Source organism: Enhydra lutris, unplaced genomic scaffold, assembly GCF_002288905.1.
Source record: "Enhydra lutris kenyoni isolate GAN:26980312 unplaced genomic scaffold, ASM228890v2 scaffoldscaffold27, whole genome shotgun sequence".
In the NCBI taxonomy this organism is placed as follows: Eukaryota; Metazoa; Chordata; class Mammalia; order Carnivora; family Mustelidae; genus Enhydra; species Enhydra lutris.
This window is the reverse complement of record NW_019154111.1, coordinates 23,606,989-23,621,138: the sequence shown is the minus strand read 5'-3', so window position 1 is coordinate 23,621,138 and position 14,150 is coordinate 23,606,989. Positions and strand designations below refer to the sequence as shown.

General features: G+C 38.0%; 1 protein-coding gene across 1 annotated transcript in view; it reads left to right on the top strand.

Annotated features, from left to right (window-relative positions):
- The window catches only part of LOC111151956 (MET proto-oncogene, receptor tyrosine kinase), a 114,940-nt gene that overhangs the window by 66,066 nt on the left and 34,724 nt on the right, over positions 1 to 14,150 (top strand). Inside the window, exons 4-10 of the mRNA XM_022510200.1 lie at positions 2,322 to 2,456; positions 3,214 to 3,387; positions 8,209 to 8,369; positions 10,135 to 10,237; positions 10,344 to 10,480; positions 11,414 to 11,575; positions 12,349 to 12,448. Coding sequence (XP_022365908.1) covers positions 2,322 to 2,456; positions 3,214 to 3,387; positions 8,209 to 8,369; positions 10,135 to 10,237; positions 10,344 to 10,480; positions 11,414 to 11,575; positions 12,349 to 12,448 — 972 coding nt within the window. The remainder of the gene's footprint in view (positions 1 to 2,321; positions 2,457 to 3,213; positions 3,388 to 8,208; positions 8,370 to 10,134; positions 10,238 to 10,343; positions 10,481 to 11,413; positions 11,576 to 12,348; positions 12,449 to 14,150) is intronic.

The following is a 14,150-nucleotide window of genomic DNA, read 5'->3' as shown; positions in this document are numbered from 1 at the left end:
AAGTTCCAGAGATTCAAAGAGATTCTTTATGAAAAGAAAGACAAAGGTTAATCCTTTCTGGGCAATGAACATTTGAATGGGCTTCATATATCTGATAAAGTCAAAGAAGATGACCTAGTAATTAGGAAGGGATTGCTTATTATAAATATGGGAAATGATATTAAAGAGAACAAAAAGGAGAAAAAGGAGAGTGCTAGGAGTTGATTGTTATGTAGCAGGTCTGAATAGAATGGAAGCTACAAGAGAGAGGCAAAATGCAAATGTTCACAGGAAGGTTCAGAGGGATGAATAATCTTCAGTAAGTGAAAACTACAGAATAAGGCATAGAACAGAGTCCAGTTATTAAGAGAGGCTGGGTTTCATTTTGGTTTTGATTTGTGTGTGAGAGGAACAGATTTTTTTTTTCACCTTTGTAGTTGGAAGTGATTGGCAACAATCAGGGAAATAGGAAAAAAAAAATGGGGGTGGGCAGATAGGAAAAACAAGTGGTGAGCACCAGAAGTGAGTCAGAACTAAAAAACTGAGTAACTGAAATCTGGATAATTTGGGATAGAGGTATTAAAAGTCTGATATCCTGATACTCTGCTTGTAACCTGCACCCAGCGAGGAGGTAGGACTGGTAATTGAACTTCTTTTTGCTTTGGCTACAAAAGTCAGAGATAACTATTTGGCCCTACATTTAGGAATAACAACAGTTTCCATCCTTTCTCATCCTGACCAAATGACCTTTGATGCATCATTTAACTTCTGTGCAAATATAAGCCACCCTGCTTAATGGAGATGTTTTGAAAGTGCTGAGTGTTTGGGATAGAACAAGTGTTAGAACAAAATGTCATGATGTTTAGCTTTTATGGATGTATGTGAGTTTGGTTCATTTCTCTATCAACAACCCACTGTCTGGGAGCAAATTAGATACTTTGGGAATCTTCCCAAATTGTTTCAAGCTTCTAGACTCCCTTGTGCTGAAGTAAAAATTTGCAACTAGTTCCCCAAAACATTTATATGTTGTGTGTAAGTTTGTTAGAGTATTAAGCATTTAATTACACCCGTAATTGTGATTCTCATTTTACAAATGAAAAGGCTGAGGTGGAGGGAATGGTTATTTAATCATCATCTCACAGATTCCCATGTTAGTCCCATGATTTCATACCCATGGCAAATAAGTATACTTTCAATAAAACATAAAAGAGTATTTGGAATGTTGCACAAAGGCAGTTTCAAGTCCAAGGCTTTACTCAGCCTCCTGCACCTCATATAGATATAAACCTATTGCCTATTTAAGAATAAAATGCTTTCCGAGCCCTCCTAAACTCTCCTAAAGTCTTAGTGTTCATCTCTGATAGTCATTCTGACTTTTTAAAAAAATTTAAAAAGATTTATTTATTTGAGAGAGAGGGAGTGGGGGTGTGGGGGGGACGGGCAGAGGGATAGGGAGAAGCAGACTCCATGAAGAGCAGGGCTTGATCCCTGGACTCTGAGATCATGACCTGAGCCAAAGACAGACACTTAACCAACTGAGCCACCCAGGCGCCCCAGTCATTCTGATTTTATCCCTGGACTTCATTATTACTGGGTTCTAGCAGTTAGAGGAGATGTAAATTATATAGCTGAGAAACATCCCAAATTAGAAATACCTGAAAGCAAGAATGACACAAGTCATCAAACCTTCTTTCCAAAGCATTGTTAAAACCATTAGACCTTATTATAAAACCAGGTCAAGAAGCAGAACTTCATAATCCAAGAAATAACATCTGATTAGACAATGGTTTATAAAAACAACAGCACATTATTTTAAAGTACCTGAAGGCCTATTTTGACCTCAGAAGATACATAAATATGGCTTAAGAGTAGCAAAGCTGGAACTAAATCCAGATCCTCCAGACTCCCCATCCACTCTCTGTTCCATTATGTAAAGGAAAGCTGCCCATTGGGGCAGGGAGGGAGAATAAATTTTAAAAAGTTATCTGAAATCCTTGTAACATAAGTGAAGTCTTCTGTTCTGGGGAGAGCTTTGGCTCCTCCAGTTCCCAATGAAATTGTGAGGATTTGTCTGTATGTGCTGGCTGATGGACTGTAAGATCTCCTTCCCTATACACAATTAAAAGATCATATACAAAAGTCTGCCTTGGGGGTTCAGATGAACTGTCTTCAAGACAGGAGATTAGGAGATGTCGTATTGATTTACAATGAGATCAACTACTGGGCCTTTAGTTCAAATACCCATGAGCTCTCCTAATCTGTTATTAGCATTATCATCCATGTTTTCCACTATGTTTAAACTGAGCTTGTTGGACTGAAGTCATTTATGTTTTGTCTCTCAGGTTGTGGTTTCTCGATCAGGATCATCAACCCCTCATGTGAATTTTCGCCTAGATTCCCACCCTGTGTCTCCTGAAGCCATTGTGGAGCACCCATTAAACCAAAATGGCTACACACTGGTTGTCACTGGGAAGAAGGTAAGCCCTATTTCCACAGGAAGGTTTTTCCTGAGTGGATATTTACAGTGTGCTTTATATGGTCCTTTTTCACTTCTCTCTTGGTCTTGGATTCACCTCTTCTCCCTCTGATTATGTCTTGAGTATTCCAGAGATGTTCTGAAACCAAGTTAAATTTTTATTCAGAAAGATCAGACCAAAGGGAGGTGCTCTTCATAATGTGTATTTCTCCTTTTGTCCTGTATTTCTCAATGAGAAAAACACACAGAATGAGAATTACGGTCCTGAGGGCAGAACTCTAGTGCAAGTAGATAAGTCCTGAAATGTACATTGGAATCTGACACCAACCGGTAATCCCTCTTCTCTGAGAGAAGGAGGTGCATCTTGATGCCGAATGATACGTAAACTTACTTAGAATTTCCCAGGGGTTCAGGTGTGTTTTCCAGCTGCTTAAATTATACTCTCTTGTTATTTTAAAATTGTCTCAGACAGAGCAAAATGTCCCTACTAAATAAAACCTCTAACAATGCATGACAGTCCTTGTGTTCCCTGGACAGTAATGGTGATTATCACATATGCACCAACAACAGAGGAAAGAAAGGAATTTGGGTTTTTGTTTAAAGCACTTAATCATTATTACAAGATTTTCACACATAGGTGCTATCCCTAGTAGACTCCATACAATTATATTTACATGTATCTTTGGTGTATTTAGTTTTCATTGAACAAACAAACAAAAAAACCCTCTGGAAGCTCTTTCCATCATTTTTCTTCACAGATCACCAAGATCCCACTGAATGGCTTAGGCTGTGATCATTTCCAGTCCTGCAGTCAGTGTCTCTCCGCGCCTCCCTTTGTGCAGTGCGGCTGGTGCCATGATAAATGTGTGCAGTTGGAGGAATGCCCCACTGGAACATGGACTCAGGAGATCTGTCTGCCTACAATCTATGAGGTAGGAATCTGTCAGCCGTCATGTATGTTTTTTGGTAAACATAAATCCCATTAATGAAAAAATTCTAAATTCAGTTTATTCATTTAGCTGTGAGACATCAGCAAAAGCACCATCCTTCTCCAAGGTTTTCCTTCCGGGTGACATACCTGAGTGCTGTACCTGAAATACTTGCTTTATACTCACTAAGTAGTCCTCTCCTTGAGCCAGTTGCTCTCTGTTAGTGCTTTGTGAATAAGAGTGGTGGCTGTTGAGCAACTTTGCTTCCCATTTCCTCACCCTGGGACATTTTCCCTCCTGACCAAATCTGACTCAGTGTTTGCTCATCACCCACTTAATCTACCAGGTGCCCAAACATGAGCCTCAGCCACACACAGAGATCTGCTCATGGCACAACCCAGACTCTTAAGCTAAACCATGCAAGCTAGAGATGCCATGCTGTGGCAGCAAGGGCAGAAGATTTCTTCCTGTCTGATGTATGGATGGTGACCTTGTCTCATCACACATAAGGCTAGAGGTTACTTCACAGGCCAGTGTAGAAGGCAGGTGGACAGTGAACACCCATGGGTGGCTATGTGCCTTCTCTCAGAGTTCCTGGAAGAAAAGTATAGGTGCAACTGATGACTAATGCTAACATCTATACTCTGTGAGCCACTTCAATCTTTAGTTCATTCCAAAAATATTTATTAACCACATACCATATAGCTGCACTCTTCTAGACATTAAGGAAGTGTGGTCTGAACAAGAAAAAAGTGCCTCCTCCTATTGGAGAACTCAGCTTCTAGCAGTGAGTTCAGTCATGGCATTGTGGCCGTGCTTTCCAACTCTCTGCTGCCTTATTCGTTTAAGCAGATAGCTGGTACTATGAAAATCTCCATGGCAATTTTTTTAAATGTCTCAATCCAAATGCATTTTTTGCTTGAAAATAATTCTCTATGAGGACCCAGTATGTACCTTCCCTGCTCACGTATAGAACAGTTGGACTTTAGTAATGATTCTTGTGAAAGACTCAAATTAAAGGTCTCAGTCGCCTGGTTCAAGCCCAAGTAAACAAAGTGTGCAAGTCAGAACAAGAACCGCCCCCCAAGCGCATGGCTGTTTTCATTTAGTTATGGTTTGGGGCAAGATTTGTGCAGGGTGACTGGGTTTTAAACAAATCATTTTCTGTTAGGTGAAACACAGTGGTTAAGATTTAGCTTGATCGGAAGATAGTAAAAAACAAACTTAAATCTATACTGTGGTAGTATGCACACTTTTTTTGGTTTAGTATATTTTTAAAACCATGTGCAATTTCATACTTTTTTAAACACAGCCTTGGCAATTTGAGACACTAGAAATCTGAACTCAGAAATTCCGTGAAAGAGATATGGGGAGAGTACATGTGTGTATGTGTGTGTGTGGGGGGGGGGGTGTTATACATTCAATTGAATCACAACAATTTTATTTCAAAAATAGCTAAACTTGTGTTTTAAATACAGGGAAGATTTAGAGCCTGTACAAATGGAACATTTAATTTGACCAATATACTTCCTTCTATTATTTATGAAAGCCATATTAAAATGGTTTTTTAAAGACAACCAAATATTTTAGGATTTTCTGGAACCAGAGAATCTCTCACAGTATTAAATCTCCCTCTGTTCTCACCTTTCCTAACTTTCTGTAGTTGGTGATTTTAAAAGGTTGCATTGCATTGTGCACTAGTCAGTGAGGCTTGGGCTGTACAGCTAGGAGGAAAGTAGTGCAGCTGAGTCCATAAATCCCTTTCGGTTCATAGTTGTTAGGAAGATTTCATGCTGCACTAGACTGTAACATTTAGCATTCTTACTGCAAAAAAATAAGACAGATTATTCATCTATTTCTTATCTGTCTTAAACACTATAGGCACAAAACCCAACTAGTGTATAGTTTCACTTTCCAGTAAATGTGAATTAACCTACTTTGCAAGGTACATGATGTTCAGTGGCTGAAATTCTTTGCAATTCCACATAAGAGAGATTTCAGGATTGCAAGCCCATTATTTTGTTTCAAACATGTTATCTGATCTCATACTTAAAGAGCAATGAGAAATGCTTCAGAAAAGGAAGAGCACTTTCCAATGCATTCTGAATTTATTAAGATAAAATTGTCATATCTTGTAGGATTGAATTCAGTCCCAGTGAGACAATAAAATGATTTACTAATTGATTGGAAGACTCAGATAAGAAGCAACAGTGGTATCTTATGGGGCGGAGTGGGGCTAGGGGTGTTATTCAGCCAACCACCAATATATTTATAACTTTTTTAACTACTTAAGAGGCAAATTCTAATTTTCCAGGGAGGGTCTATTGTTGTTTTAGCGTTCTCATGTATTATCTTGGTGGGTTTTGAAAATGTGATCGTTTAAATCATTTTCACCTGTGAAAGGGTGCTAGTTGCTTTGGTAGCTGTTTCTCCCCTATCCAGACAGGTGGGAGACCTGGCCTCTGTGGCTTTATACCGGACACTCATTTCCTTCCCACAAAGTTTCCCTCCCCTCAGGATAACTCAGAGTTTGCCAGCTCATTGTTGGTTTATCCGAGGGTGTGTTGTCCAAAACCGCTTCCTTCCTTTTCCCCTGGAAGAGTGAACATTACCCCATAAGCTAAGGGGGAAATGTTCCAATGCCCTCCTCTAATATCTCAGCCCAGGGAGGAAAGCTAAGTTGAGCTGCACTTTTGAATCCTGACCAACCGACTAGCAAAGGTTTTATAATCTCCATTTCTGCTGCCTGCACACCAACGGAACAACTCTTGGTGTCTTTTCTCAAATCATCACCCAATCCATTTGCCTTCTGTAGAAAGTGATGATGTCTGTAGAGTGACAGACTTCAATTTTTACATAGAAAGGGGGGATCTAAGCGGCAGAATCAAGCCAACATCAGCCTTAGGCAACTGTTTTCTTTGGGGGAATCTCCTCCTGAAAGGAGGAAAAGGCAGCTGTGTGGCTGCCTCAGGCTGAAGAGAGTCAGGAGGGTTAGATGCCTCTCTCTCTCCTACTGGATTTCTAACATAGTAATAAACAGGCATTTTTTTCCTCGACCAGTTCTCCTTTGCCTAGACATGGACAAGGTAAGTTTTCATGGACAGCACAAGTGTGTAATGGATTTTATGCATAAAATAGCTATCATAAAAGCATTAAACTAAGACTTTAAAGGGATTTAGTAGCAAGGGTAAGTTAAAACTTCAATTTGCAATTGTTTACTTGGAATGAGTGAAAACGTTTGCAAATTTGAATTTTGCTAAAAGCCCTTTTAAATTGTAAAAGAATCACTTTTGGACTTTTACTAACTGGCCTTTGGCAAACACCTTTACTGGTTTTTAAGTTGCCTCTATGATGATGCTATGTTTTCCCACCATTGTACTTTACAGCACAATTTACAATATGCCCACCCCCCCAAAGAGCATTTCCTTTCTCAATTGTGACAAAGCTGCTGAAGAGAAGCTTATTTTTAACTTGGAAATTTGTTTTGTTTTAATAGTTTTAGCCTAAGGAGAGTTGTCTTATAGACTTCATAAGAACCTACTGCTATCTTATGTCACAGTTGCCAAAATTTTATTAATGAGCTCACATTTTACTTTCAACACACCAAAAGTAAGCCTGCAATAGAAAAATGAACCTGTTTATTTAACATTGAACATGGGGGATGAAAAAATCAGCCCTAGAAATGAGATGTAAAATAATGCCAAGAGAGATAATTAGAAACATTGCTACAATACAGATCACATTTGGGGCTCTTTCTAGTTTTTTTATTATCTATTTCTAATAGAAATTACATATTATAAGTATTTATTTAAAATTATGTAATTTTTTAAAAGCTGGGTGTGTCAGCTAACCAGCTGATATATATCAAACGGTGACCACATTTAAAGAAAGAAAGGAAATCCCAGATCGGTAATAAATATGAATTAACAAGTACAAAGAAATAGATTCATTTATTCATTTGTTAGTGCTTGGCATGTAGTAGATGATTTATAATGAATGAGGGAATGGTAGATATATATTGAATACCATCTATGTGTCCGGTATTATGATAGCTGCTGAAGCAACTGTGAAAACACTGGATACCAAGAGGTATTTTTACTTCTCTCATTGGGGAATACCGTAGCACAAGATTGTAGCAAACACCCAGCTCATGCACAGAAAGAGACATATATTGGTGCTTGACTTCTAGGGCCCTTGAAAGATTTTTGATCAGAGTTTGAACTGGAGGCCCATGAAAGAGTTATAATGAGAGTTACAAGAATGTACGAGTCTGGGCTCAAACTGTCTACTCCACCCTAGAAGATTACCAGCTGAATTCACTTCAGAGTGGCCCAAGAAGGCCCTTCATTTCCACCCTGGTTGAATCTGCTCTCGGTCCCATCTGTGAATCTCCTGAAAACAACTTATTTCATCAGCACATCTTAGATACTTTTAATATTTGTTCCAGCATCTGTGAAATTTGTGACCCCTTTTCCTGCAGTGAAAATTCCACTTTTTAAGACAGTGGCAGAGGGATGCCTGGGTGGCTCAGTTGGTTAAGCATCTGCCTTGGGCTCAGGTCATGATCCCAGGGTCCTGGGATCGAATCCCACATCTGGCTCCTTGCTTGGTGGGAAGCCTGCTTCTCCTTCTGCCTGTTCTGCCTGCTGCTCTCTGTGCTTCTGCTCTCTCTGACAAATAAATAAATAAAATCTTAAAAAAAAAAAAAAAAAAGACAGTGGCAGAATAGAAAAATTTCAGTGAGAATACATGTTGTGTTTGTTTTGCACACAAACAAAAAATAATGTCTTGAGTTTTTTTTAAAGTTCTCTGTTGTCCTTGTAGGTTTTCCCAACTAGCGCACCCTTGGAAGGAGGGACAATGCTGACCATATGTGGCTGGGACTTCGGATTCAGGAGGAATAATAAATTTGATTTAAAGAAAACCAAAGTTCTCCTTGGAAATGAGAGCTGCACCTTGACCTTAAGTGAGAGCACAACAAATATGTAAGGATCTAAAAATGTTTTTCTGGGGTGTGGTTGGGAAAAACAGGTTGTATTTTAGAATGAATGCTTGTAAAGACTGTCCCACAAATCCACATCTTGAATCAGAAAGAGTCTGGCCCTCTAACTTGGCTTGCTGAACTGTTTTTGTTCTTAATCCTGTTTACTTACTGGGATTAAAAAAGGAGAAAGGTGACATTACCTAGGTAAAGAGAAGAAGAGTGCAGCATCGGGGAATTTTTCAACCATTTTTGTAACATTTCTTTAAAAATTGTTTGGGTAGATTTGAAAGAATAGCACTGGGCGAGGTTGCTCCATCTTTAAAGTCTTCAAATATAGAATCTCCAATGGCTTTTTCTATAAAAATCAGTAAAAGAGCTCAATAAAGACCCTCCCTTCTAAATTTACTTTCTAAACCTCAGAAATGTAGTAAAGCAGCTCAGTCACATTTTTGAGACTTCTTTCTTTCTTTTTTTGATGCACCTAAATTTACATTCAGCTGATATTTATTGGTATTGTAATGTAAGGAGAGTATCTCATTTAGCCATTCATCCCAGAAGATAGCAATACCAGACGGATTTTACAAAGGTATTGTCTGAAGTTCAGAAAGGTGGAATACAGGGGCGCCTGGGTGGTTCAGCCAGTTGACCATCTATCTGCCTTTCGCTCAGGTCATGATCCCAGAGTCCTGGGAATGAGCCCCACATCAGGGACCTTGCTCAGGAGGGAGCCTACTTCTCCCTCTGCTTGCCACTCCCCCTGCTTGTGCTCTCTCACTCTGACAAATAAATCAATAAATCTTTAAAAAGAAAAAAAAAAGGTAGAGTGTAGTTTAGCAGAGGCAATCCAGAGAGCGAGAATTTAACAGGCCTTCAGACTCAGCTCTCCTGATTCAAGGGGTGTGCTTGTTTCACCATTTTCTCCATTCGCCTTCTATCAAATGTAAATCCCATACTGAACGGAGGATCTGGAAATTTTTAGTTATCAGGTAGTAGTAATAACAGCCAAACATTTCAAGCTTTATGGTTGAACCTCTTCTATCAAGTGTTTATTTTATGCCTTGTAGAATTCCTTCCAGGATCACACAGAGGTCTAAATGTACTCATCTACCGAAACCAAAACATCAATTAATGTTGTACTTGTTTAGGCTAACGGGTAAACAAATTCTTTCTAGAAATCTTCCTTGTGAGTCCTTATTCCTTGTTTTATATGTTAGAACCTGTAAAAGTAAGACATAATTCATTCTCTTCTTTAAAAATTTGCTTAAAAAACAAATCACATTTATACACTCTCAGGACTGTAAGATTATTAATTCAAAAATAATTCTGTGGAAAGTCTGTCACAACTTCACTATTTTTAAGGTGACACGTGTAACCACAGAAATGTACCTGTTGACATACTTTAATGAAGAGATTTGGTTTATTTATAATTAGCCCATTGTTTCATACGGTATTGAAATATTTCTTTATCTTAAGTATGCCAAACATTATACCTATAATTTTAGAGGTTTCAACTTAGATTATTATGAATTTTTCTACTGGCGAAGTATATATTGATGAGGCTTAACAGTTTCTTTGTTGTCTATGTGAAGTGCAGTAGTCCAGAAATGGAAATATATGATATTCAGCCCTAATGCTTACCACAAAACTCTGCTTGCTATTCAGATTAGCCAGCTCACAATTTATAGTTAATGTTCCTTCACATAAAACAGCCAAACCAGAAAATGCCTTTGGATTTGCAACATATTAAACTTTGGGGTTTTTTTCAGGCTGAAATGCACAGTTGGTCCTGCAGTAAATGAGCATTTCAATATATCCATAATTATTGCAAATGGTCGAGGGACAGCACAATACAGTAAATTTTCCTATGTGGTAAGTCGAAGCACTAATTTTTGAGAACATAGGATATTTGTTACTTAATCTATTTAGAGTCATAAAATTAACAAGTTACTTTGTTTTGTTTTTATTTCCTTTTCAGGATCCTATAATAACAAGTATTTCTCCAAGTTACGGTCCTAAGACTGGTGGCACCTTGCTAACTTTAAATGGAAAGTACCTGAACAGTGGGAATTCTAGACACATTTCAATTGGTGGAAAAACATGTACTTTAAAAAGGTGTTGTAAATTATTTTTTGTTGCATCAATCAAATAGGATTAGTATCTACACCTAACAAATCAAGAAAAGATTGTTCTTTTTGTGTGTGTGTGGAGGGAAATCAAGATGTATATTATTTACTCCCCTACTGACAAAACTTCCTCCTTTCCCATATCCATCTACCTTTTTGCTGATCTTTCTACCCTTCCTTTGTGTTGTTTAATTCCACTTTTTAGGTTCATCTTCCCATCTACCTTCTCTAGTTTTACGTCTTAGTATCCTGGCTATGCTATGAGCTGTGAGATTCTGATAATTGACAATAAATTAAACATTCCCATCAAGATTTACAATTTGGCTAAATCACTTTGGGGACGTGACAAACATGAGGGAGATTGGGTCTAGAGGGAAGTTAGGTTTCTGATTCTTAGAGATGAAAGAACTCAGTTTAATCAAATATCAAAAAGATACTTTAAAAATTGCTTAAAATCCCAAATGTTTTGAAGTCATAGGTGGCTTGTCTACAATAAGGCTCAGTTTGGGATCCAGTCAAATGTAAATAGGCTACATTAGAAAGAGCTTTTTGGGGGGCCCTTGTTTGGCTCAGTGGGTTAAGCCTCTGCCTTTGGCTCAGGTCATGATTCTGCTTAGGTCATGATTCCACTCAGGTCATGATCTCAGGGTGCTGGGATCCAGCCCCACATCGCATCAGGCTTTCTGCTCAAAGGGAGCCTGCTTCCCCCTCTGTGCCTGCTGCTCTGCCTCCTTATGATCTCTCTCTCTGTCAAATAAATAAATAAAATCTTTAAAAAAAAAAAAAAAAAGAACTTTTTTCTAAACACATCTGAAATTTCTCATTTAGGAGCCAATGAGTAATACACTTTTGATTTATGCATATAATTCTAAAATATGTGCATCTAATAGCTAAGGTCAATTTTCTTAATTTTTTTGTTCAGTGTGTCAGATAGCATTCTCGAATGTTATACCCCAGCTCAAACCACTCCAACTGAGTTTCCTATTAAATTGAAAATTGACTTAGCCAACCGAGAGATGAACAGCTTCAGTTACCAAGAAGACCCCATTGTCTATGCAATTCATCCAACCAAATCTTTTATTAGGTAAGTAAAAGCTTCTGATGACTATAAGAAAATAATGAACATAAGAATGATTTGTCTGTCAAATAGTCAAGAGGAACTGCAGTTTTATCTCTAGCTTTGATGCTGTTGCATTTCTTTTAAAGGCCACCTTTCTAATTCAGGGGTGAAAACTACATTCAGGTTCTGAGTCCAATTTGACTTTATCATTGCTAGGTTCATGCCAAGAAACATTTTATCCTACTCTATTACATGTTAAATGGATTTCAGTGCAACAGTTTAATGTGACACCTTAGTATTTATGCACTTACATTATGTACACATCAAGTCTGTACTAACTTTAGTGCCCAAAAGAAGAGTTACCTTTTTCCCTCCATTCTTCAGTGTATTTTTGCTCTGCCTACTTTGGACGCAACTTTCCCCTATACCAGACTCCCTTTGAATAAGTATTTTTTTGGGCCCAGTTCAGTCTGCCTTGTTTCCATCAATTCTGTCTAACAATAATTAAGTTCATTTCATTTGGATTTATTTTTAAAAGAGAAAAAAATATTTCTTTTGTATATTTTGTGAGTAAAAGAAAAATGCATTTCTTAAACTTATAAAAAGAAATTTTAAAATATATTTTCAAGTTCAATAACTTTATTTCCAAAAAAATAGTTACCACACAACTTCCATGTGACTTCGGTTGTGACTGTAAATTTCAGTCACTACATGGGATGTAATTTAACTTCTTTCTTAAAATACTTGGTAGAGAAAGGACCTCTCAATATTACTGTTTTTCTATTTTATTTTGCCAGTGGTGGGAGCACAATAACAGCTATTGGAAAAAACTTGCATTCAGTTAGTGTCCTGAGGATGGGAATAAATGTACATGAAGCAAGAAGGAACTTTACAGTGGTAAGTGCTTTGAGAGATGGTTGTGCTTAAAACTCTGCATCCCTGCTTTTACCACTAGCTTTCTGGGTACATAGGACATTCAGGTTTTGCTTTTAATTTTGCTAGTTACCTTCCTTGCAACACAGATCCAATAGTTTATTTTATAAAACAACTAAAATTATCTTGCCTCAGGCAAACATCATAAAATGCACTCACACACACGCACTCACACAATGCTAGACACAAATGATGATTACCAACTTGAGGCAGTGTTTTTAAAGATAGTTGATACAGATAGAAACTATGTCATTCCTTGTCTTAGTTCAGGATGCTATAACAGAAATACTGTAGACTGGGTGGCTTAAACAACAAACATTTATTTCTCGAAGTTCTGGAAGTTGGGAAGTGTAAGATCAAGGTACCAGCAGATCCAGGTGTCTGGTGAGGGCATGGTTTCTGATTTGCAGAAGACCACCTTCGGATTACATCCTCACATGGCAGAAAGAGAAAGAGAAGCAAGCTCTCTTGGGTCTCTTCTATTTTTTTTGTTAATATTTGAGAAAGAGAGGAGAGAAAGCAAGAGAGCACGCCTACACATAAACGGTTGGTGGGGGAGGGCAGAGGGGGAAAGCAATCCCTGCTAAGTGGGGAGCCCAAGAAAGGCTCAATCCTAGGACCCTGAGATCATGACCTGAGCCAAAGTCAAATCCTTAACTCACTGAGCCACCCAGGTGCCCCTTGAATCTCTTCTTATAAAGGGACTAACTCCATTAGCACTCAATTCTTATAACATAATTACCTTCCTGAGGCCCCATCTCCAAATACCATCATGCTGAGGATTAGGGTTACCACATGTGACTTTGGGAGGGGCACAAAAATTCAGTCCATAGAACTCCTCTCTCCCTTTTTTTAATGTACCAAAGAACATTGCTCTTTTGCTCTGATCTTGCTGCAGCATCCTTGTTTTTCTAAGTGGCAGCACACATGGGCTCTTACATCCTAGTGTTATTACTGTTCTTCTTGTCCCTTTGTTAGCATGTTATCAAATAATGAGAAAGACCATTAGAAGACTGATGTCCTAGAGTGTATGTTGTTTGGTATTTCTCTACCTTCCCTTCTTTTATTTGCAAAGTCAATTAAAATTAAACAAATGCCTCCTTAAAAGTGATTGACCTATTTGTGGTCTAACAATTTATATAGATTACATTGAAATGGTAGTTTTAGTTTAGACTTTAGGAAGGTTGGAGTTATTTACAAGGATTTCATATTTTTGTTGATGTTTTTCTCTAAATAAAATACCATAATCTAGTTGGACTTGTGCACTTAACTAAAAATGAAAGTTCTAAGTGCCCCCTCTCAAGCAGGGTCTCAATTGGGCAGGTGATAGATTGAATTACAGCACTTTCTTTTAGATTCTCCATCCAATATTTCTTGAAGACTAAGGCCACAGTGTTCTTTAATTACAAAAACCAATTTGGGGCTAAAAATGTCAAGCCAAGTCACCAAACAATAAGGTCATCTCCAATGAGATTTTTCTTGACCTTCTCTATCAGCCACATTGCATCACCTCTAAAGAGTATTATTAGATTTTTATCATATTCCTGCGAGATTGTACTCCAGGGAGTTACCGGATGAAGTAGAGAGCTTTAAAACCAATCCCCACGCATGGCCACAAATAAAGTTAGAACACCACTGCTATTAGTTTAAAGAGTATCACTTCTCC